Source organism: Zeus faber, assembly GCF_960531495.2.
Source record: "Zeus faber genome assembly, chromosome: 3".
Taxonomy (NCBI): Eukaryota; Metazoa; Chordata; class Actinopteri; order Zeiformes; family Zeidae; genus Zeus; species Zeus faber.
In genome coordinates this window covers 3,806,885-3,833,384 of record NC_137190.1, presented here as the reverse complement: position 1 = coordinate 3,833,384, position 26,500 = coordinate 3,806,885, and the positions used below count along the sequence as shown (strand labels likewise).

General features: G+C 44.7%; 1 protein-coding gene across 2 annotated transcripts in view; it reads right to left on the bottom strand.

Moving 5' to 3' along the window:
• adamtsl3 (ADAMTS-like 3) overlaps window positions 1-26,500 on the bottom strand; it is a 169,396-nt gene that overhangs the window by 46,092 nt on the left and 96,804 nt on the right. For both annotated transcript variants that reach the window (XM_079997512.1, XM_079997513.1), the window contains 9 exons: window positions 26,469-26,500; window positions 19,779-19,853; window positions 16,679-16,836; window positions 9,801-9,912; window positions 8,888-9,026; window positions 7,565-7,615; window positions 5,499-5,709; window positions 4,437-4,584; window positions 2,407-2,491 (listed from right to left, as the gene is read on the bottom strand). The exon at window positions 26,469-26,500 is cut by the window's right edge and continues 95 nt beyond it. In XM_079997512.1, the coding sequence (XP_079853638.1) occupies window positions 2,407-2,491; window positions 4,437-4,584; window positions 5,499-5,709; window positions 7,565-7,615; window positions 8,888-9,026; window positions 9,801-9,912; window positions 16,679-16,836; window positions 19,779-19,853; window positions 26,469-26,500 (1,011 nt within the window). The remainder of the gene's footprint in view (window positions 1-2,406; window positions 2,492-4,436; window positions 4,585-5,498; window positions 5,710-7,564; window positions 7,616-8,887; window positions 9,027-9,800; window positions 9,913-16,678; window positions 16,837-19,778; window positions 19,854-26,468) is intronic.

Here is a 26,500-nt window from a genome sequence, read left to right as displayed (position 1 = left end):
ACACACACACACACACACACACACACACACACACACACACACACACCCATGCACAGCCTACACACACACACACATACAGATCCACACACACACACACACACACACACACACACGCACAGTGCGCACACACACATACACACACACACGCATGCACAGCCTGCACACACACACACACCCACACATTAACACACACACACACACCCATGCACACACACACACACACACACAACCACATATACATACACTAATACACACATACAAACACACACACTAAATCACACAAAATCACAGACACAGACACAAACACACATATACACACAGACACACACAAAAACAGCACACACTCATACACACACTAATGCAAATACATATGCACACACACACACACACACATAGACAAACACAGACACACACAGACACATACGCACACAGGCACACACACATACACACACACACACACATACACACACACACACACACACACACACACTCACACACACACACACACACACACTCACAGACAGACAGACAAACACAGACGCACCGCGGCGACGGAGGAGGAGAGTGCGTTGCGACCGAGGTGCAATGTAAGCAGAGCAGTTACAGTAGAAGAAACAACATTGAGCAGAAACAGCCAGAGAGGAGGAGACGACGAGTCTATGTGGAAATATCTTTTGCAAAACACTTTTTATTTAAATTTAAAATATAAATATACAACCGACAGGGACACTTACTTTCAGAAACTATATGATAATGCTCCTGTATAATTATAATCCATATCTGAATATTATCACTTCTTTCTCCTGTTTCAGTAAATCAATGAACCAAGAAATTTCATTTTTCTTGGTGGACGTTATATTATATTATATTTTATATATATATATATATATATATATATATATATATAGCTATATATGACTGACATCCAGGTGTCCTGCACTGAGCATGCTCGGCTACATGGATGGACGCTCAGGGCTTGCGGCTGGAAGGGGCGTCTGGCCGGTTGAGGTGGGGCGGGCGCAGCCCAGCACCCCCCCGGTTGCATCCCTCTCCTTTTCTCCCTCATTTACTGCCATAACTATCACAGGAAGAGGCCACGTGACCAATTGCTGTTCCAGTTTTCCTGGACCTGATTTACTCTGATTTTCAATACATGTTGTTGTCCGATGTTTCTGTGTTTATGTTTTCCCATGTACATGTTGTTTGTTTCTATGTTCATGTTTTTCCGTGAACATGTTGTTGTTTATTTCTATGTTTATGTTTTTCCATGAACATGTTGTTGTTTGTTTCTATGTTTATGTTTTTCCATGTACATGTTGTTGTTTATTTCTATGTTTATGTTTTTCCCTGTACATGTTGTTATTTGTTTCTATGTTTATGTTTTTCCATGTACATGTTGTTGTTTGTTTCTATGTTTATGGTTTTCCATGTACATGTTGTTTTTGTTTCTATGTTTATGTTTTTCCATGTACATGTTGTTTTTGTTTCTATGTTTATGTTTTTCCATGTACATGTTGTTGTTTGTTTCTATGTTTATGGTTTTCCATGTACATGTTGTTTTTGTTTCTATGTTTATGTTTTTCCATGTACATGTTGTTTGTTTCTATGTTTATGTTTTTCCATGAACATATTGTTGTTTGTTTCTATGTTTATGTTTTTCCATGTACATGTTGTTGTTTGTTTCTATGTTCATGTTTTTCCATGTACATGTTGTTGTTGTATGTTTATTTGTCTCGCCCGTGGTGATTCTCCCTCTTGGAGTAGTAATTAAGATTAGTTGTATAAAGACCCAAACATGGTTAGATGGTTCTCCAAAGAGGGGGATTGGTGGTGGTTCTGCTCGTCCCTCAGGTTGTCCACAGGACAGAGTTATTGCAGCAGTTGTTGATGATTAAAGAATGAATAAAGAGTTTCATTGCAGGTGGACAAGTGCAACTCCACTTGCAGACTCTGTCCTAGATGTAATGGAACAAATACTCTGTGTTGTATGACCAGCATGCTGACAGCACAGGAGAAATTAATAAATAAATAAATTACAACAAAAAGCACAGCTTGACATTTATTAACACTGCCGTATAAAAGTGCATTCCACTCTGTAGTGTCTGGTGTCTGGCAGCTTGGTGGTCCTGGCCGCTCTGCTGTCAGGGATTTGGGATTTGAGAGCTTTGGAGGTGCATGGGGGGTCATGTCAGGGGGGTCCCATGCAGCGTATCAGCGCTGACCAGTGCCCCAGCGCAGTCTGCGATAATCACACACTTATCACGGGCAGAGGGAGGAAGGAAACCGAAGCCGACAGATTCACACGGCCCTGTGTTTCTGTGTGTGTGCCTGTGTTTGTGTGTGTGTGTGTGTGTTTCTGTGTGTGTGTGTGTGTGTGTGTGTGTGTGTGTGTGTGTGTGCACTCACGTGGGGTCCTCGGTGGCCGTGCGGTGCTCCTCCAGCTCCTGAGCCTGCTTCAGCCAGGGCTCCTTGGTTTCCACGGGAACGGACTCTGCAGGAAGCAGGACGTAAAGTCACTTTTCAAACTGGGGGCGGAGCCTCCATCAGGAATAACAGAGTAAGACCCGTTCACACAGCATAACCCCGAATTATGAATAAAGGAGAAAAACAACTTTATTTCTACATAAAAAATATTCACTTTTAATTCCTTTAAGTACAGGCCTCACCAGTCTGAATTAAGCCATCAACTCCCATGACAGAATGTAAAATGTCTGTGTACTGGATAGTTCACCAAGTTCACCATAGTTCACCATAAGGGATTTCCAAAACACATATAGTTATCAAAGCTGCATTTGGCCGCTGGGAGGAGGGCCTGCAATACCCTCATGGCCCACTTGGGTCCATAAAGATGGCTGTTTTACAGCTTAAAGGCAAAGGCACTTCACAGTCACCAGTCAACATGAGAACGGAAGGAAGTGAACGGCACTTGGGAACAGCAATCACATCACTGGAATACAGTTCATCCATGTGATAGAATGTGCATTCCTAGTGTGTTTCTGAGTTCTGCCTCCCTGGTTGTGTTGCTCCGTTGAGTTTCCTGATCCCAAACAGACTTCCAAGTGAAATACTGCGACTCAGCAGTTGTTTCGTCATAAAAAAAGCACCGTACGCGTCCAAATCCCTTCAGTGGTTCAGTAAATCCTGTTTGATGTATTTAACGTGCCGCTGTAATGTAATGTAAACTCAAGCTTAATTGATTCAAAGTTGACACAGATTCCCTGCTTAAATCTTTGCCTGGAGCAGCAAATTTTGCACCTTGGCTTTTGTGTTTGTGGACAGGGGTTTGGAGGCCACGGGGCGTTAATCTGCAGGCTGTGCGTTGGCGGGGCAGCTGGTCGTAAAAGCCGCCGGAGGCGCCGTGCCGTGGCGCGAAACACATGAAAACACGTTTGTTCTAATGGGTCAACACACATTCATAACCCGAGCGTGTGTGATAAAAATATAATCATAGTACGATATCGCAGCCTGACATGCGACTAAATACGGAGCGCAGCAGGATCCAAACACCGACCTTATTAACAGTAATACATCTCTGTCAGAGGAATAAAATGCCACAGAACATGAAGCTCAGAACTTCATCACAGTTAGTGGTGGAGGGCCAACACTGTGTGAGTACGTGAGTGTGTGTGAATATGTGTGTGCGTGTGTGTGTGTGTTTGAATATGTGTTGTGTGTGTGTGTGTGTGTGTGTGTGTGTGCCTGTCTGTCTGTATGTGTTTGTGAGTGTCTGCTTGTGTCTGTGTCAATGTGTGTATGGTATGTGTGTGTGTGTCTATGTGAGTGTATGACTCTGTTTGTATTTGTGTGTGTGTGTGTGTGTGTGTATGTGTGTGTGTGTGTGTGTGTGTGTGTGTGTGTGTGTGTGTGTGTGTGTGTGTGTGTGTGTGTGTGTGTGTGTGTGTGTGTGTGTGCTGGTGCTTCAATCAGGATAAAAGCATCAGGCTTTGACCCGATGCTTTTTGGCATTTCACACACACACACACACACACACACACACAAAGACAAACAGACTCATACACTCACATACACACACACACACACACACACACACATACTATACACACATTGACACACAGACACAAACAGACACTCACCCAAACACATACAGACAGACAGGCAGACACACACAAACACACACGCACGCACGCACGCAAATAGATTCAGACACACAAAGACCAACAGACTCATACACTCACATAGACACACTCACACATACTATACACACATTGACACACAAACACAAACAGACACACACAAAACACACATACATAAAAACAGAAATACACACACAAGCCAACGCCACAATAAAATGAACACAGCGCATACACACACACACACACACACACACACACACACACACACACACACTTATGGAGCCAACAAATAGACACCAGTAAATGCTCGTGCATGTGCCTTCTCGTGCACGGCTCTCCCACCTCGGGGCTTGTGGCACGCCACAGGGACCAGGCAGTCCTCCTTCACGTGTGGTTTGAGCGCCGCCTTGCAGCCCCCGATGTGCTGCCCCCGGTGGTCGATGCAGAGCACCACACGGTACCGCAGCCCCCGGCCGCATGTCACCGTGCACTGCAACACACGCACACACACACACACACACACAGACACACACACACACACATACACTTCAGTTTGTTACGTTGCGGGAGACGCCAGGCAAGCATAAAACGTGGAATCTGTGCTTCACAGACGTTCTTTAGAATAAAAGGGATGTCACAAATAACTCAAAATCCTTTTCTTCTTTTTAAAACTTGCAAACTTCAAACCGTTCCACATGAAAGACTCAAACAACAGAGATTTAAAAAGTAGAACATTCATTACGTATTAAACCAAAAGAAAGTTAAAAAGTGAGTAAACAACACAGCGATGCGAAGAACAGCAGTGGAATCATTCGTTCTTATACCCTTATTGACTGTGATCACGCTTTAATCGAAACTTTTACACTTTTACACATTTCCACGCCACACCCCGGTGTGATGCTGTTATTTGTGACTGCGCGATGTGTATGTCAGAGCTCCAGTCAGGATGTCGAGGTCCTGGCAGCTCTGGACTGAGAGAGAACACACGCAACGGGAGGTGTTCTATTCTATTCTATTCTATTCTATTTTGTTGTGTCTCAGCATCTCTAACTCATTCCATTCTATTCTATTCTGTCATTTCATTATATTATATTCCATAATATGAAATCTAATTCTATTCTATTGTATTCTACCTCATTCCATGTATTTTATTTTATCTCATTATATAAATGTTATATCTTGTTCTATTCTACTGCTTCTATTCGATTATATACTATCTCTTTCAATTCTATGCTATTGTACTTCCTATTATATTCTCTTCTATACCTCTTTGTTTTCTTTATCTCATTCTATCCTTTCTATCCCACCACATTCTATTCCATTTTATTATATTCTATTCCACCATTGTGCCGTTGAGCACGTGTCAAGTTGACCAACTTCCCACAATGCACCAGTCCCGCTGACCTGCGACCACTCCATGGCGACCCAGTGGGGGCAAGCGAAGGTGTTGCACGGCTGCTGGGTGGAGGGTCGGGGGGAGTGCGTGCACTTCCACTCCTCCACCGCCAGGAAGCGTCCGTGGGCGTCGTCCTCCACGCACGTGGCGCTGCGCTTCTGCACGCCGCCCGCCTCGCCGCAGGACGCCGAGCACTGCGTCCAGGGGCCCTGCTCCCAGCTGCACACACATACACATACAGCACTAAGCACCTACATCACAAAAACACCCGTCAAAGACCATCAGAGTCCTAAATCTCTCTTTGAATAAGGAATCTGTGTTACCACTATGTACTAATATAAAGGCCACACCATACAAAATAATTTACAATTGTGGCAGGTTAATCATAGGGAATTATAACGAATGTCACTCTATAATTTCCATATTTTAAGTGGTTAGTATTATCATTATTATTATTATTGTTATTATTATTATTATTATCATTATTATTATTATTGTTATTATTATTATTATTGTTATTATTATATATTTTATTTTTTATTATACAGAATATTATTATGATTAGGGGTCCAGCCGCAGGGCTCTAATAATATTACAAATAATTGTACTAGTAATATTACTGATAATATTATTGCTCTGATTGCTTATTGCTCTGCGTTTTTTTCTTTTTTTATTCTCAGCGTTGTTCGGGCCAAAAGTATCACCTGGACGTTTCAGACGTCTGGTCGTTTGAGTGTGATTAATATCGATGTACATTCCGAGCGGAAATTAGTGAAATAATTTTACCAGGAATAGAAGAACGTTCATAATATTGAATTATTTCATAGGTGCATCACCAGTCCGTGCACTGAGGAATATAGATCTCAAAATCAGATGTATTCATCACACGGCTGCATCCGGCTCCTCCAAGCTCCCCACGTGACGTCCAAATGTTTAACATGACGTCCAAAATGTGAACCACGTTAAACACGGCGCAGCAGGGCGTGGTCTTCAGCGCCATACGATGCGCAGAACGACGTCTGAAGTGTGATGCCACGTTGGATTTCCACACGGCTATTTAACGTGCGAGGAAAGATTGAAGTGGAAACGAAGTGAGTCCAGCCGAAAGTACACGTCTCGTACTTATCGACTTTTGTTCGTCAATTAAGCTTTCTGTCGCAGGGATGGATTCCAGACTCGCTGCAGTGAGGAGTGCAGGACGAGTGCAGGACGCCTGCTGCATGTGCTGTCAGACGTGTGTGTGTGTGTGTGTGTGTGTGTGTGTGTGTGTGTGTGTGTGTGTGTGTGTGTGTGTGTGTGTGTGTGTGTGTGTGTGTGTGTGTCATGTGTGTTTGCTTGGATGCACAATGTTCATGCATGAGGAAGGAGCCATTTTGTGTTTTGAAAGGAGTCGAGTTTCAGATCCATCCAGTTTTTTTCTTTTGCTCAAATATTTGCATAGATTCACGCAAATCCACACTCACTCTTTCATTAGTTCATCAGTACGATCATTAATCAACTCCAGAGCAAGTATGAACATCTTTAAATAAAATAACCTTGGCTTCTCGTAGCTTAATTAACCATTTGAAAGTTATTTTTTGAAAGTTATATTTTTAGCCAACCCTAATGTTTTACTCAGACACCCGCACGCACGCGCGCGCACACACACACACACACATACACACACACACACACACACACACACACAAACAGACACACACACACAGACACACACACAGACTCTGCCAACATCAGATGAAAGTGAAAAACCTTAAAAAACCAAACCCGCGTTAAATTGAGTTTTAGCCAGTTTACTAGTCAGCACAAACATTTGACTTTATTGACCATTTTCCTCACGATGGCTCGCTCACATTTTGAGATTTGGGTATTTTGTTAATTCCATTCGAGGCGCCGCTGCTTTCACACCTTTAACAACCAGGGGGATCATTTAAAGGAAGGATCGTTTAGATTTTTCCAAACACCCGGCAATACGGACACTTTAAAATAAACCTTGATGGACCTATAACCAGAGCCACCCAGGGACGGGGGAGGCCTTTCAGACGCCCGTGAGAGGGTGGGTGTGGGTGTGACTCACCGGGGCAGCGGTTGGAAGTGGTCGTACGGCATCACCTCCTTGAATCCGTCGCTGAGAGGGAGATGAAGCGTCACTTAAAAGGCCCAAACCCGAGATAAAGAGCCGTCCTAACAGCGCCTGACGCACAGGCCCCGGGCTGTGGGGCGGTCATCCAAGAGACCTTTTAAACTGCTGCGCTGGCGTCACTTGGCCTTTTAGATCACAACGATTAAAACAGGCGAGAGAAAATGATTCAATTGCGCTCACAAGCCAAGCCGCCGCTAATGAAGAGCCTATTGATTGGAGACCTGATCGATCAATCGCGGCGCTGAGAAGCGCCGGGACGATCAAAGATGCGATCTAGAAGCGAAAAAGCAACATCTGGCGAGGTCTGAACCTTTGAATTTGTTTATCAAATAAATGAGCTTTTTTTTCCTCAAAGGGATGATTCGTTTTCTATCTATCTAACGCAGATTCAGACGGGGAGGTCGATACCAACCAGGGCTGCCAACCCGTGATTTCCACTCGACGCACAGACTGAGGGAGTCCCAAATGAGGAAAACATGTTATTTCTTGAAAATTTTCTAAAATTGTTTCAAAGTTCCCATGAAATTGTGGAATTTTGTAATTATGGAATTTTATGGAATCTGGGATTGTGGATTCTAGACAATTCCTCGTAAGGATCTCAATTAGCTCAAATAATTGTGATCGGAAGATCGTAATAACTTGGACAGCTCGAATACAAATTTCATCCCATGTGTCTCGTGCTGAGATAGCGACGAGCTGCCTGCTAACTGTGTTTGCACAATGCAGGGCTGCAGAGGGGATCAACTAGCTTAGCTCCCGTAAATTTCCCAAAAAACTGCATTATAAGTATGTATACATCAAATAAATGACTAAATAAAGTGAGAAAAATCAAAAAAAATATATAAGGTGTATTTATAAACAAATAGATAAATAAATAGATAGATAGATAGATAGACAGATAGATAGATAGACAGATAGATAGATAGATAGATAGATAGATAGATAGATAGATAGATAGATAGACAGATAGATAGATAGATAGACAGATAGACAGATAGATAGATAGATAGACAGATAGACAGATAGATAGATAGATAGATAGATAGATAGATAGATAGATAGACAGATAGATAGATAGATAGATAGATAGATAGATAGATAGATAGATAGATAGATAGATAGACAGATAGATAGACAGATAGATAGATAGACAGATAGATAGACAGATAGATAGATAGATAGATAGATATAAATAAATTGATATATAAATAAAGGAAACTCTGAACACTGGAAATGGAGCACTCAAACTGCCCCTACCTCTCGGGACAGGGCTCCATGTTGCACTCCTTCAGTTTGGGCGTGGGCTTGGTGTTTTCTGGGAAGCTGTTGCAGTGATGCTCTGGCAGCGTCTGGTTGGAGCGGATGTCCGTGCACTCTGCAGAGTTCAGTTGGTATCCTGGTGGAAATACCATCAGAAATATTGCAGAACCTGAGGGTCAAACACCGCCTCAAAACACTAAAATACAGCATCATCAGGCAGGAAGAGACGGTCGACAGGAAACTCCAACACCAAAAAGCAAAAGCAAATTTAAAGCTGCAAAATATATATTTAAGAAGAGAGAACCTGAACCTCGGGAGGAGTGAAGATAAGAGGCAGCTTTCAGACGCAGGAATATTGACTAACTTTTCGGAGCAAAGAGGTTAAGGCTGTAGCTGTAGTTGTAGTTGTAGCTTGAATGTTATTCTGCCTTGTAAGTCGCTTTGGATAAAAGCGTCTGCTTAATGACTAAATGTAAATGTAAATGTAAAGGCGGTATCTCACATTTTAAACAGGGCCTTTACTCAAAATCCAGTTTTGCTCCCAATGTATGGCTGTAAATGATCAATTTGGAGGAATTTGATTCACACAAAACCGCAAACCTACAATCACAAATATCAAGGTTTACAGCATTGTTTCCATGGTTTCAGCAATTACTACTAATAACCGAAATGGGTGTGAGAAGGGGGAGATATGAGGTAGCATTGTTCCTTAATTCCTTAATCCTGACTGGTTGGCTTTCTTAGGCCCCGCTCCCTACAGCTCAGCCACACAGTCAAATATTTAAACTGGGGTAACTTTGTGAGTTTGGTTGCTGAGTCGTGTTACCGTGGAGAAGGAAACAAGCATCAACTGACCACGCCCACCAAGCAGAACCCCGCCCACTTTCCCCAAAGCTCCCTGGCCCCTCACCTCCTCCACAGGAGACGGAGCAGGGATAGAAGTCCGTCTCTCTCCACTGGAACCTGATTGGCTGGTAGAAGATGAACTGCACCACGGTGTCCCGCCCCCCGGCATACCTTATCTGGAGGAGGAGGAGGAGGAGGAGGAGGAGGAGAGAGGACGGGAGGGGAGGGGGAGGAGAGTAGGAGAGGAGGAAAGAGGAGAGGCGAGGATGAGGAAGGAGAGAGAGAGTAGAGAAAGTAAGGAAGAGGAGAGATGAGAGGAAATGAGAGGAGAGGTGGAAAGAGAGAAAGGGGGGAGAAAGACAATGTTTACGAGGGTGGGAGAGGAGAGGAGGAGATGGGAGAGGGGCTGGGAGGCTGTTTAGAAGCTTCTCTCTCTCTCTCTCTCTCTCTCTCTCTTGCTCGTTCTCTCTCTCCAGTCTGTCTCTAGCCTCAGGCGTTTGAATTCCTCCTAATTCATTCCTGCGAAGGAGGATTCCGAACGTTCCCCAAATGTTTTGATTGGCCGCAGACAGTCTCACGCTTCAAATGCAGTCACCAATCACCAGTCACCAGTCTCCAGTTACCAGCCACCAGTCTCCAGTCTCCAGTCTCCAGTCATCAGTCTCCAATGTCCAGTCTCTAGTCTTTATTCTTTATTTGGATCCCCATTAGCTGTCACTCAGGTAGCAGCTACTCTTCCTGGGGTCCACACAACAAAATATAACGTATAAAGCAGGACATTTAATGTAAGAAAACATGTTCAAGACAAGTAAAACTCAAGAAAAAACTAAACAAACAACACGTCAAATTGCATTCCATCTCAGTTGTTCAGGTCGGTTAATTAACTATTGGTTTCTTGTTAATGTGTTTTTAGTAGTCTTTAAATACGTGCCTTAGTGAGTGCTTCAGTGATCATAGTAGGGAGCTTGTTGCACATTGTGATGGCTCTGTACATTGCAGATCTGCACACTGCATCTGTTCTGGGTTTTTGTTGTAAAGTAATTGTAAGGTAAATTCAGTGATTTGTTCCTAAACACATTATTCATGTTCGAAAGTCATTTCTGAAAACATGTGATAAGATTGAACAATGTCGGACTGAATTGTGGAGTAAAACCATTCGTTAAACTGTTTCTCACAATTTTTGTGGTCCGGATTTTTTTGGGTCGGGGCTAAATCATGGTTGCCGACGTAGAGAGGTCATACTCAGCATGGCCCCCACCCCTAACACTATACTGTATAAACATCGGGTGGGAATCGGCGCATCAGTGGAGAAATAAGCTAAGCTAACAACCCGGAGTTTGGGATAATACACTGTTTTGGGAATAAACACACGGAGTAGAAGGCGTCTTCAGGGAGACGTCAACTCATGCAAGGCACGCCAGGAACAAAATAATAACCGGCTAATGGTTTGGCAGCGCAGGTTTGGTAACGTCAGCACTAGCTGCATGCTAGCAGGCCGTGGAGCCCCGCCCGGGCCTGCGGAGGAGCCAGCAGGGGGCACTGGAGAGTGCGGGGGAGGGAGCGACCCTGCCCAGCGAAACAGATCAGAGGGAACTACCTTTTTTTTATGATTTTGAAACCTAATTTTATATGCTTGCCCATTTTATTAATCATTTAAATTTGGCTGGATGGTCCGTAACACATTGTTCTGTGGCTTGACAAACTCAGAACACATATTCATTGTTGCTTTACAGGGACTATAAGTAGATAACCCCTCGTAGCCTGCCTGTTAATGTGACTATGTTGGTCTCACACATAAGTACAGACAATTTGGTTGTTTATTATAACAGAAAAAGAAACTCATTAGATTGCATGCCAACCTATCCTGTACTCTGAGTCATGAGACACTGGCATACATTCTCTCTGTACTCTGCCTCACACCTAACGGACAGGGCAGTGCGAGCCTTGCAGCTTTATTCTGAGCTATTTGGAGCTTAGACAGATCTCTTTTGGTTGCACCTGACCAGACTGCTGAGCAGTAATCAAGGTGAGATAAAACTAGTGCCTGGGTCATGAGCACTCTAGAGGCTGGTGTAAGAAAAGAGGAACATCGTCAAATGCAGGATATTCCTCTCCCCATTTTCCTCTCAAACCTATTCAATATCTGAGCGTTTGAGTGATAGGCACAACTGATTATCAACTCTGTTCTCACATATCCAGCCAAGTGATAGTTGCAGTTCAGACTGAAGAGTGTTCATGAATTCAGTTACATTAGTTGATGCCAAATGTATAGTTGTACCATCTGCAAATAGAGTCGCACTGCACTTATCCAAAACATAGAGTAAGGCTTGTCGTTGGTAAATATTGAAGAGAGTAGCGGGCCAAGGCAACCCCCCTTGAGCACGCCGCACTGTAAGCATTTGGGGGAGGAAAAACTGCCATTAAAAAACACAGACTGCATTCTATTGGATAAATAGCTATTCATCCAGTTTATTGCTATAGAACTAAATCCATATGCACTTAGTTTCGTTAAATATAATAACCTATGGTCTACAACATCAAATACTGTCTATTAATACAGTTCCAGTCATTTTCTTGTCAATATAGGATAACCATTTGTCGGTCATCTCTGTTAGTGCTGTGCACATAGATTCATTTGCGTCATAAGCACGCTGGAAATTACAGTTTAATTCATTTAGTGAAAGATTGTGTAGTGTCTGTTCAACAACAACTTTTTCCATAAGCCTGCGCAACACCGGAAGAATATGAATGGGTCTGTTATTGGCAGCTGAAAAACAATCCCGTTTGTTTTTCAGAAGAGGTACAACCTTGACAGATTTCCAAATGTTGAGGAATAACCCCTCCTTCAGACTCAAGTTGAAAATGTGACTGTGGTGGACCAAGGGTAGTGGTTAAGCCGCGGCTTAACCATTCCCCTCGGTCCGCCACAATGACATTTTGGCAATGATAATATATTCTAAACAACTTGAAGTAACCGTCCATCCAAATGATCCATACCAGCTGGTTTATCATTAATTAGCTCACCAACTAAACTTTAGGTTGAAACTCAAAAACCCATTGTTTGTTTTTCAAGATAGAATTTGTTATTATTCGAGCCGCCCCGACTAGGGGAGCCCATTTCCTTTCTTACATATCAACATTGTCTGCAAAATGGTTATTAAAATGGTTTTCAGTGTCCTTTGCTTTTGTTAAGAAAATTCAATTCACCTCAGTGAAAGAAGGTGCATTATTTTTGGCTCTACCCATTATTTCGTTCAAGGTTTTCCAAAGTATGTTGCCATCATTCTTCCTCCCCTGAAATTTTTTTTATTTTTTATTATATGCTTAAAATTGATCTTCTGTTTAATTTAATTAATTTTAACTTTATAATTGAGACCTGAACCTTATCAGACCTCTTCATGTTTATCAGGAAAATTCAGACCTTTTCTTGTTTGTTCATTTATTTGTATTCATGGTTTATTTTGTTTGTTGTTGATTTTTAAGTTTATATTGATCGGTGATTATATGTATTGTATCTTTGGCAAATTTGTATTATTCATTCTTGTTATGCTCACTGACTCAGAACGAATGTGAACCCATAAACACGATACAAAAACAATCAGGTGAGGAGTCAACGTCTGCAAGGTTTATTAAATAAAAACAGGAGATCAGTAAGAAGGGCACCTTATCTGGCAGGGAACAGGCAGTCAAGCGGGCTCTCCTGAGCAGCTTGAGTCAAGAGATGTGGAAGGGGGGGTGGATGCGAAAGGCTGGGGAAGATGCAGGTGAATAGCTGGGTTGATGATCTTGGCTATGGGAAATGGCCCTACAAAGCGTGGGGCCAGCTTTAGGAACTCAACCTGGAGAGGTAAGTCCTGCGTAGAGAGCCAGACCTTCGGTCCCAGAGTGTAGGCGGGAGTCGGGGTGCGGCGACGGTTGGATGAACCCCGGTAGGGATCAAAGATGCATAGTAGAGTGGCACAAGCTAGCTGCCAGGTATGCTGGCACCGTCGGATGAAGGCTTGAACAGATAGGACACTGGCCCCGCATTCCTGCTCGGGAAACAGAGGAGGCTGATAGCCCTAGGAATACTGAAAGAGAGGCAGGTAGCAGAGCTGGGCAAGGTGTTATGGGCATATTCGAACCATATCAGTTGTCTGGACCATGAGTTAGGAACCATGCATCACAGCACGGTCTCCATCTCCGGGTTCATCTTCTCTGTCTGGCCATTGGACTGGGGATGGGAGTCCAAAGAGAGGCTCACTGTGGCCCCCAGCAGACTGCCGAGTCGAGAAGTGAATTGAGGCACCCTATCAGAGACAATGTCTCTAGGGAGGCCGTGCACTCTAAACATTTGATTTAGCATGACTTCAGCCGTCTCTCTGGCTGTGGGCAATTTAGGCAGTGGAATAAAGTAAGCAGCCTTAGAGAACCTACCTACCTACGAGGGTAGTAGTGTTACCTTCCGATGCGGGGAGCCCAGTAATTAAGTCCAGAGAGGCATGTGACCACAGATTCTAGGAAATGGGCCAAGGCGGGAGGAGACCAGCTGGGACTTGATGGAAGTTCTTGTTCTGTGAGCATACAGGACATGCAGCCACAAACTCCCGGGTGTCCCAATCAATGGATTCCCACCAGAAACATTGTCAGAGAAGGGAGAGTGTCCTGGCTACCCCTAGATGACAAGCTAACTGGGAGGAGTGTCCCCGCGGCATAGTAAAGGACTCTCTATCTAATAGACCACCTGGGACTCTCTCAGGTGGTATAAAGATAAAGTCAAATCGATTAAAAAACAGCGCCCACCTAGCCTGTCTGGGTCACTTGGCTGATCGGGTGTATTTGAGGTTCTTGTGGTCAGTCCAGACAATAAACGGTTCTTTCTTGGAGAGTACAGCCCATACGCCCAAATCTGAGCCATCCACCCCCACCACAAACTAATAGAAAGGGTAAGGCAGGTTGCGAATGGGTGAGGACGTGAACCGTCTCTTTAAATCACCGAAGGCCTTGTCCGCTGTAGGTGACCAGAGGAAATGAGAACTTGGGGAGGCTAATGTAGTGAGTGGTGACACCACCAGACTATAGTTCCAGATGAACCTACTGTAGAAGTTGGTGGAAGCGAGGGGGCCCGAGCTGCATCAGCAGCAAGTACTCAGGAGGTAGCCCAGAGCGGTCAGGGAATTCTGTTGAAGGACGATAAATAGGGACACAGGACTGATCTGAGGCATACTGAGTTGCAATAACCTCCAAACGTTTATCATGGCGTGCAGAGAATTCCTGGAGAGCCGTCGCAATGGCGGTGAATTGTTGCTCATGTTGGTATAGAGCATAGGCCTGTGCCGCTATCCCCTTGTCTGAGAGTCTCTGAGTCGGCTGGGTTCATTTATGGCCAGATTGTACTGTTACAATCTGGTCTTCTCACTGACTCAGAATGGATGTGAATTCATAAGCACAACGCAAAAACATTCAGGTAAGAAGTCAAAGTCCACAAGGTTTATTCTTAAAACAGACATACAGTCAAAATATACAGTCAAAACCAGGAAATCAGTCAGAGAAGGCAAACTTATCATGCAGGGAATCTGGCAGAGTTTTAGAAGGTACAGGAAACAGGAAGTAGTGAGAGCTCAGCGTAATGCGAGAGACAATCTGGCATAGAACACGGGGAAGGGGACTGGTATTTATACTGAGAGACTAAGGAAGGGAATGGGTAACCATGTGAAGGGAAGGGAGTGACAGCAAAGCAAAGGGGAGTGGGCAGATCTGAAATAACATGGAGGTCAGTGACACGGCATGAGGAAATGACCAAATCAAAATAAATTATGAAAAGAAAGGGAGAATTCCTGACTCTTCTTTTTTTTTGAGGTTTATATCTTTTCTTATATAATTTCCTATAATTTTCCATTTTCTATGTAATTTTATGTTTTTTGTAATGTATATTGGCAATAATTTATTATTTATTATTACTTTTAAGTTTCTTTTTTAGGTTTGTTTTATTGATTTTTTTAATAGTTTGTCTCATATTTATTGGTTATCATTAGGTCAGTTGTACAATTGGCACATTTTGTTATTCATTGTTAATACTTTAGATTTTTATATTTTTCAGTGTATTTTATTGCTTTGTTAATTTATATTTATTGTTTATTGTCTGTCTATCTATCTATCTATCTATCTATCTATCTATCTATCTATCTATCTATCTATCTATCTATCTATCTATCTATCTATCTATCTATCTATCTATCTATCTATCTATCTATCTATCTATCTATCTATCTATCTATCTATCTATCTATCTATCTATCTATCTATCTATCTACCTATCTGTCTATCTGTATTTCTATCTATCTGTCCTCGTGTCTCCTCTGGACACATGTCCACTGAAGAATAATCACTAGATTGGAGTCAGTGGATCAACTTAAAAAGAAAATGCTTTAATTTGTAAATCCTTTTCTCAACTCAATGAGTTCACCTTAATCTATCAATTCTAAGCTGAGAAACACCTAAAAAAATACAGGTTTTACAAATTGACTGCATTTTTTAAAGGTGATCCAATGACTCATTCTTTTCAGTGAAGATAGAAACCCTTTTTTCTCCTTTTTTCTCTCTTTTCTTTTCCCTCCTTTTCCACAGCAAAACCCCTGGTGGTGTGTGATGATGTGTATGTAGTAAGTCATAGGTTCTTGTGTTGTTCCTCGCACCGCTCTTCGCACCCTGACTCTTTGCAACGCTCGGCTTCACTGCTGAATCAGAGCCAGACGCTCAGATGCATCAACTTTTATGATTTCTATTTTCTTTCGCTATGAAAGCGATTGTGAAGCAATAGAGTGCTATGCAGAAAAACACTACTGGCACCGTCCATCTGTCCGGCCATCTAACTGTCCGTCTGTCCCCCTGTCCGTATCTGAAATATGTTTGTCTAACTTGAAGGTGGTTCTGGTTCCGGTTCTGGCCCTGAGTCTCACCCACCTTGATGGTGTAGTCGGCGCCCAGCGGTCCGTGTGCCCGCAGCGTCTGGCGCTCCGGGCCCCTCTGGAAGTCCAGGGACGAGTTCCCCAGCGAGTAGGAGCCGGTGGACACCAGACTGGTCTCCTCCCTCCTCCCCTGCAGGGAGACGGCCTCGATGACTATGGGGGTAGAGATGGAGGGGAAGGGATGGGGGGGAGAGGGTCATTTGACAAAAAGGTCTGTTACAGAAGTAATATTATCTTTTACAATTGGTTTACTACTTATAATAAAATACTTTTAAATACCTTAACCTGCCCATGTTGGATCACTAGTTGTCACAGTGCTACTCCCTGTTCACTTTTCTTTATAGACTCAGCTTTTTTATTTAACTATGTTCCTTTCCATTCTTTTAATGCAATTTTGTAGATTTCCCTCTATTTGGATAGCATTATCTTTGTTACACCTACTGACTCAGAACAGTTGTTAACCCATAAGCACGACACAAAAACAATCAGGCAAGAAGTCAAAGTTCACAAGACCAGGAGATTGGTCAGAGAAGGCAAACATCCGGCAGGGAAAAGGCAGAGAATCACAGTCCAGGGAATCAGGCAGAGAATCAGGGTCAGGGAATCAGGCAGAGAATCAGAGTCAGGGAATCAGGCAGAGAATCAGGGTCAGGGAATCAGGCAGGGAATCAGGCAGAGGTTCGGACGGAAGGTATAGGAAACAGGAAGTAGTGTGGGAAAGCTCAGTGTAATGCAGAGAACACAGGGAAGTGGACTGGTATTTTTAATGGGGGGCTAAAGAGGGAATGGGAAACCAGGGGAAGGGAAGGGAGTGACAGCAAAGCAAAGGGGAGTGGGTGGATCTGAAATGACATGGACGACATGAATGACATTTCGGCTACATGTTGTGTTTGAAAGATGCCTTATCAAATAACACCTACGGTATATCTCCTGAAAAAACTCAGGAAATGACATTTTTTCAAGTATATTTTCATCTGTCAGCATAAATTTGGCCATTAATGCAGTAAAACGTGTCCACTCCCCAACACCAAACATACTTCAGACGGTGCTCTCCTGAGTCTGACATATGTTTCCTGTTGGAGAGTTGCGGGCGTCGCCCTCCACAGAGCCCGTTCAGACGCCGCAGAGCGATGAATCCGAGCCTCGTCCGTCCCCTCACACACCGTTCGTGTCTGACTCAAATTAAAATGCGACTGCACATGTAAGTCACTTAATAAATAAAACAAACGACCAGAAGCATCTCAAACACCCAGAATGTTCCGTTTATCTTCAATCCGTCCTCTCCACTTCAATCGCAACCTTTCGCCTGGTGTCCTCGCGGCGACTTGAAACAATTAACACGAGCCGCGGCCTTTTAACGCGGCAGGAAACAAGCGGCCATTTGTGATCAGGAGCAGACCCTTTGAAGATGACCCGCGCGGGCGAAAAATCCGATCGCGGCCTCCGATGATATTAAGTTCCAGCGGAGTTCATGAACCGCGGGTTGTGGTCTCGCACTCATAAACCTGCTTCAGTTTCCCGCCCCCCGCTCTCCTCTCCCTCTCTCTCGTCTAGTCCGCGCCGCTGAGCTCCCCCCTGGTGACTGACAAACGATGTGCCGGAGTCGCTCTTGGACTCTCCGTCCCCGGCTTCCTCTCCACTCTCAGAAAGCGTTTGATGGCTCCGTGGTTCAGGACTCGCACCCGGGGGACGCTGCGGGTCACAACTGGAGCGTATGAGCAGGTTGGGGCTCAGGAACACGCTCTGGGTTCATCTGGGTTTAATGATCAACCCAAGAGAAACTCTGACAAGAGGTTTGGGGACACGGGAGGAGGCTGCTGGCTGAGATGCAATGTTTTCACAGATTTAGAAAAATAGCAGAATATATACAAAATATACCACAGAATATATATATATATATATAAATATCAAAACAAAATCAAACCAAAATTAGATAAAGTATATATATATACAGTATATGTATATATAATTTTGTTTTGATTTATTAATTTAGTTTCAAGGAGAAATACGAGTTTTTCTTGAGTTCATGAAATTAAATATATTTTTTATTGACTAGATATATTTTTTATCATCTTTTAAATACATTACATGGATTTTTGTTATATGTATGTAATGTTCTCTTGCTCATATTGGTATAGAGCATAGGCCTGTGCCGCTATATAACATTTGGCATGCGGCACATGGCACGGTGGCACAGTGCATTGCACTGCTGCCTCACAGCAAGAAGGTCTTGGTTTGGATTCCCCCCTGTGCTCTGGTGGGTTGTCTCCCAATTAGGAGCCTTTCTGTGTGGAGCTTGCATGTTCTCCCCGTGCTCACATGGGGTTTCCTCCACCTAACATCAGCAAGGACCCCCACCAAAAACATGCACCCATCATCGTCCGACCAGCGATGGAACCAGGTCCCCGGGCGTCGACGACGTATACTGCTCCTGGCTGCCCCCCCGGAGGAATGACAGGCCAGGATGGGTCAAATGCAGAGGCCACCATCCAAAGCATGTGCATGTGCATGTGCATGTGCATGTGCATGTGCATGTGCATGTGCATGTGCATGTGCATGTGCATGTGCATGTGCATGTGCATGTGCTGTAGTGTGGCGTGGCGTGTGATCAGTAAAGATTCTTTTAATTTACAAGTCAAATTTTCCTTCCATAGAAAAGGAGATAGTTTTCTGTGCTTTGATTTCACGCCAGGCCTGCAAAACAACTTATTCCAGATTTTAAACACCTCACTCTCTCTCTCTCTCTCTCTCTCTCTCTATCTCTCTCTCTCTCTCTCTCTCGCTCTCTCTCTCTCTCTCTCTCGCTCTCTCTTAATCCTCCTCCAACACGTGCACCACCAGGCCCACGCGGGATCACATCAAGTGACGATCTCATTTATAAATCAGTGCACGAACGCATGTTTTTTCAGACAGAGATAAGATAGGGATGGGATAAGTTATTATGTCCGTGCACATGAGCAGGCGTGAGTTTCTGCATATGCGTAATTACATGCATAATCACAAACATTTATCCTTCCTCTTTGGATCCATCTGATCCCATTTCGTGGGGATAAAATGAGCCATAAGAGCTCAGATCAGAGCGCCGCATGGCTCACCTAGGACGCCGGGGCCCTTGGCGTTGATGCGGAGGAAGCGACTTCCGCCGGGAACCTCCAACACCGTCTTCACCGCTGCAAAGAAAAATAGAGACATCTCAACACAAGATATTTATCATATATTCATAATTTGTAACATATCACCATTATCACCAGGAAGTGAATTTAAACAGACAATGTAATCCGAACGCTGTCTAGGCTGGAGCTCCAGTTTTCAAGTTAAATACACATTTCAACATGATTCTTAGTTGCATTTGTACTATTATGCACCACACAGTATGATGCCTCGTAAATCCTTTATTTATACACCAAGGAGGCAGTGTGAGAGGAAAATGCTCAATGATCAACTATTTGAATGAAGACAATAGCCTTTTGTATGTTACGTGGTTTTAAAACATTGCCTCTGGGTTTTTTAGTCCCCAAGAGTTTATGAAAAGGGTTTTTTCTCTACAATGTCAATTGCAGCCTTGTAGGGAGATAAGGATAACCCCAGGGGGGCTTGAAAGAGCATTGAAAAGTATAATAGGATTGTACCTGTGACCAGAGTTTGAATGTACCTATGAAATCACTGTTTGAGGGTAACACCCAGGGAGACAATTGAGGGGCGCAGTCTTGTAAATGCCATCTGGACAAGGGCACACAACCTCTCTTTGGTATAAAACTGTCTTGGTCAGTAGTAGGGGCAGACTGATCAGAACACTGCTTTGGAGCAGCTCTGAATCTTTCTCTTTATTCTGAAGAATAAATATCTTTAATACTCTCAGTTTTGTTTTCTTGTAGCGGGCAGATTAACTTCACCAACCAAGCAGGAGAATCTCTCCAACAGCAGCCATGCAAGGTGCGTGGGGAGCAGCGAGGGGTGAAGCGTCTTGCCCAAGGACACTTCAGGACGCCACCAGGAGGAGCCGGGAATCGAACCGGCAATCTTCCTATTACTTTTGAATAAACTTCACTCGACTGGAGCGCACGCTCGTCTCTCTCTCAACGAGTAAAGCATATTTCAAAGTTGTCTTGTTTTTCGTCATTTTAGAGATATCAGACATCATCACTCCCAGCGACAAAAACAAATCAAAACAAATAGCGCATCTGGAAAACAAACTCCACCTCAAAGAAACAAGATAAAAACAGAAAGCAAAAACCAGAAAAAAAAAAAAAAACGGTTGAGAACGAAATCAAAGTCCAGTCGAAAAGGAAGGAAAATGCTGGTGGTTGTGTTTGTGTTCGTGAGGGTCGTCCGGCCCGCGGTGTTCGGCGGGCTCTGCTTCACGGCTCCGGTCCCTCTGCTTAGCGGCCACGGAGCGCGTAATGACTCAAAGCGCCCTTCGCTTGACCTTGAATCTCGGGAAAGCGCCGGCAAAGGCATTAAATGAAACGGCAAAGAGTGTCAAAACAAACCACTTTTAAAGCAGAGATAAAAGTAGTGCGAGATATCTGGTAATGTATAATGCATAGCGTGGAGCACACTGAGCCGACAGGCTGCAGGAGCAGAGCCAGGACACATTAGGTTCATTTATCTCACAAAGTGGAGCTTTGCTGGAAACTTAACTGGATCCTATAATTAACCAAGCTCTGTTTGAACGTTTCCTATTCTGCTTCAAGACATCACAGAAGAGTAGAAGCGAACAAGGTAAATATTCTTTAAAATCTTTAAATCATGACCTCCCTCATTCACCTGTATCATTTTAAATCATGTGCCTGTGTGTGTGTGTGTGTGTGTGTGTGTGTGTGTGTGTGTGCGTGCATGTGTGTGCGTGTGTTTGCATGTCAGTGTGTGTGTGTGCGTGTGAGTGTGTGTTTACGTGTGAATGAGTGTGTTTGTGTGTGTGTGTGTGTGTGTGTGTGTGTGTGTGTGTGCATGTGTGTGCGTGTGTTTGCGTGTCAGTGTGTGTGTGTGCGTGTGAGTGTGAATACTTTTTCTCTTGTACAAAGGCTTGAGATTAAATTTTAACTTTTTGTACCTTACACTATTTACACTTCACATGATAATTGAGTTATTGCATTTTAGTGGACTTTACATTTTTACACCACTTTATTTTAAGATCATTTCAATTAAAATTGTATTATTAAAAACATGATTCATACAAGTGATTAAAGTGATAGTGATGCAATTTTCACAATAAGATAATTAGAGAAAGCAAGAGGGGACCATCAACATTTTCAGTTCATATAACAATAGAACTTAATAAAGTAAAGTTGGAGTGTACAGTGTCTTGGTCATAATGACTATTAAGTACATTAATGCCTATAGCTGAGTCGAATTTTTGATGAAAAACCTCTGTTTTCATCGCAATACTCTTGTCTTTATATTTTATTTATACTTTTACTGTGATACGAGCACTTCCTTCTTGTTGGAGCTGCAGTGTGTCAGCAGGTTAATGTGATGCTGCAGGAAGCACAACATCACCTCTGTGTACGTGTTGAAACCAATGTCTGAGGGGTTACTGTGCAGGGAGAGAGGGAGGGAGAGGGGGAGAGAGAGAGAGAGACAGGGAGAGAGAGAGAGAGAGAGGGATGGAGAGAGAGGGGGAGAGAGAGAGGGATGGAGAGAGAGGGGGAGAGAGAGAGAGAGAGAGGGATGGAGAGAGAGGGGGAGAGAGAGAGATTGCAATAACAATGTAATCATTTAATATTAGCATAGAAAAAAAATGTATACCAACATAGATACATAGATTTTCATCCATCTATATTGATATTTTATAATAGCATCCATACTGCCTGCTAGCCCCAGCTTCTGCATATTTACTAAACTTATTCTGTGCATAGATTTGCATTTTGTAAATGCTGTATATATTTTTTGTGTATTTGCTATTTTAGTTTTTTTATCTGGCTTTTTTTGTACATTTGGCTTTTTTTTCAGAGTGTTACACTTTGTACAACCGGCTCCGGGCTCTGTGTGTGTGAAAGGAAGAGAGGCAGAGAGAGCGAGAGAGAGAGAGAGAGAGAACTTGGCCCCGCGCTGCCGGGTCGTTTAAAAAAAACATCAAACTTTCCGTGACGTGTCCTGAACGGAGGCCACCGCCGAGCCTTTCACCTCCGCCTGCCGGGCGATCACAGGCTTCGAGGGCGTCGCCATGTCCAGAACGTCAGGGGCTCAGCCTGAGGACCCGGGGACCACTGAGCTCAGGGCCTCCACCAACAACACAGGGACCACCCATCCCAAACGCTTAGCGCCGCGCCGGGGGACTGGGCTTTCGCCGCCGGAGCCCGGGCGGCGCCGGGGGCCGTGATTCTGCTCCGTTAACGAGGTGAGGCCGTCGCAGAGGACGGTGTCTCCAGCCCCATGCTGCTTCCAACACTTCCACCCGATTGTTTTCCACTGAATAAGCCGACCGGAGTCAGCGCCTCCGGATCATTAGAATGGCACTGGCGAGCAAAGTCAACTTTGCTTTTAGCAAACTTTTGTTTGAGTTTTGGAGAACATTGGGCTGAATTTGCTTTAATCAATGTGGCCGCCCCAGAAAAACATTCTAAAGGAAGGCCGTGCTAGAAGAAGTTGTTTCTTTTTTAAGTGACCTTCAAAAAAAAAAGAATACTGAAATGAAACCCAGATAAACACTTATGAGCTCAATTTGAACCAGCCTACCAGACTAGTAAATTGGGGCTTAAGGGAATACTGTAACCAATTGACATTCTGAGTATAATGACTGATAAATAATACCGTCATGAATAATAGATGAGGTTGGACGGAGGTGAAGCCCGGTGTGTGTGTGCGTGTGTGTGTGTGTGTGTGTGTGTGTGTGTGTGTGTATGTATGTGTGTGTGTGTGTGTGTGTGTGTGTGTGTGTGTGTGTGTGTGTGTGTGTGTGTGTGCGTGTGTGCGTGCGTGCGTGTGTGCGTGTGTGCGCGTGTGCGCGTGTGTGTGTGTGCGCGCGTGTGCGTGCGTGTGTGTTTGGTAGTAAATAAACTCAGTGGTCACGGACCAAGGTAAATCCGACTGGCCATGGGTCATTAACTGTAACTACTCTGTTCTTTGATATGCAAAGGAGGCAAGTGAGCAGAATACAGCGAGAGAGAGAGACGGGTGGGGTGGGCAGACGGGTGTGGGTGGGGGGAGCGGGGGGGGGGGGGGCGGAGAAATAGCGCGACAGAGGGAGAGGGAGCGACTGAGAAAGAGGAACGAAAAAATAACTCCAGCTGGACAAAGTGACTTTGCGGGCCTCACGGGTGCAGAAGCCGAGACGGAGGTCTTCTCTCCTGGCTTCACCGACGGCGGTGACTCGGGTCGGAGGGAGCGGCCAGCGGGTGAGCCACGGTGAACCGAGCGGCACCACGCGTCACGGCACTCTAGGCGGCGGCGGCGGCGGCGGACTCCGTCGTCCCCCCTCCGTGACCTCCACGAGTCTCACAACCCACGACTCCCGACGATCCCCACCGTTTCTGCGTGGGCCAGGAAGCGGTGGTGGGAGGGCAGACAGGCGTGGACCTGACGGGTCCGGACGCCTTCAAATGTTTGCCACAGACACTACAGCCGCGAGTCGCAGACCTCCATCCGTCACAGAAAAGAGACGTAGTAAGTCGAGTCGTGACGCTCACTCTGCGATGGGGGGCTCGGTGCTTGGGGCTTTAGTTTTCTGCGTCCCGTTGGGAGAGTCTTCCTCAGGCGCGTCGCCGATACGGATCCCCGCTGCCCTCCGACCCACGAGGGCCTTTCGGGGGGAACGGTGCAGCGGAAACACCTCCGCATTTCAAACAAAAGTTCCAACATTTCATCATTGTTTCTTTTTGCCGAGAGGACTTTGTTCCGTGCCGTGCGGGTGGAAGGGTCCGTGGGGGGGGCGGGGGGGGGGGGGGGGGCTGTTCTTGGACGAGGAGAGATGACTCGAGTGCAACTGGCAGACGGGACCTACACCGAGGAGCCGAACTCTCCAAAAACAATATAAAGGCTCTTTCCACCGCGCGAGGCCCCGGTCCATCGCCATGACACCCGTGGTACAAAGCCTGCCTTGTGCGGGGGCCATCGGGGGCCATCGGGGGACGCCGGCTCGGGTGCCGGGAAGTGCAGTAACCTGCTGGATTCACCTCTGGTGTGTCACTCAGGCAAGGCGAGGTGTTCTTTTGACAGCATTAGCTCACAGGAATCGAGAAGAGTGCCGCAGCGGCTGATGTGTTTAGAAAGGCACTTCAACTTAACGTTCCTTCAAATTAAAAGCTCTCTTAGGTTAAGTACTTCATTATATTTTTCAAGTCAATCCACTCAAGGCGACCGACACCCCTGCGGTTCCACATGTGCCGCTCGACAGTCAGTCCCAATATCCCCGCGCGTTAAATCCGAGCGAGGAACACTCCCGCAGCTGCCGGCCGCGGGGCTTCCAGCCACGTTGGTTTCCATACTCTGTGCCGTGCCGGAGCGAGTTCATTTGGGGAATTTGATACAATACCCGGAGTCTGGTAGCCAATAAATGGGGTATGCAAATATTTTTGCTGCCAATATCTACCTCATTAACCTTTGCAACATTGATCAGCCAGTTCAAACAAACTCCCGCGCACCTGGAAATTGGATTTTTACTCTTCAAACAAAGTAACGTCCGGGCGGCGGCAGAGCTCCCTCCTCTGCAGAGGAGACGGTTCTGCCGGACGCTCGCCGCTTGCATCACTTCAGACATGATCAGCTGCCATGTTGGGTTTTCTCCTTTCAGTTCTCAGGTCATTGCCGTAAACGGTAATAATGTTGTGAGCGGTCGCTAAAGTATCTGGTAGTTAACAAAAGTATTTTCTTTATTTGAGGTGTGGGTTGCTTGCGTTAACAAAACGTTTTACACTCAGAACACTTCAGTGCCCAAACATGTCTCCATTCATTCCTGTAAAACACCTAATCTCTCATGTCAAAACTGTATCAGACCATTTTGCAGCTCGTAAAATGTAATGGACTTGATATTGATCCCCGACCTGCGCTTGTTATTCTGCACAGCATTCTTTGTCTTCAGCAAAACTCCAAGCAAAACACAACTGAAAAGAAAACAACAAAAAAATGTTTTTCTTCGATGAAAGATTTCAACGGTAATTTCAACGGCCAAAATGCAGTAATTAATTTAATCTCCGGCAATTAAGTTTTATGAAAACTCTGAAGAAAAGGAAGAAAAAGAGCAGTGAGGCGTTGATGTTTGAGCTCCATCTGCTTGTGGGTGGGCGCCTCCATCCAGATGGCACGTTAATAACTCAGCCAAATAAACACTGCAGACAATAACAGAAGACCTGGGCCAAAAGCAGGCTGTGCTACGGATCAGAACCTAGACTGGGAGTAGAGGTGGAGCTGGGTAGGTGTAGAGTAGAGGTAGAGTAGAAGTAGAGTAGAAGTAGAGTAGAGGTAGAGTAAAGTACAAGTAGAGTAGAGGTAGAGTAGAAGTAGAGTACAGGTAGAGTAGAGTAGAAGTAGAGTTTCATAAATTCCTTCGCTAATTCCCTCGGTATTGGTGGATGACGTACGTAAAAATAATACATTTGTCAAAATGTCGACGGAAAACACAGTGTGCACGAGTTTCGCCACATTTCGACGACAACCTCATGAGACGGGGGCTGGGGTGAAGGGATGAAAGGGTGAAGGGTGAAGGGAGGAAGGGAAGAAGGGTGAAGGATGAAGGGATGAAAGGGTGAAGGGATGAAAGGGTGAAGGGTGAAGGGAGGAAGGGAAGAAGGGTGAAGGGCTCCTGGATGTGAAACCAGGAGCGCAACCGTCCCCGGTCGTCCACTTACGTTCCTCCGGGGAGAGGTGCGGCACGGCCTGG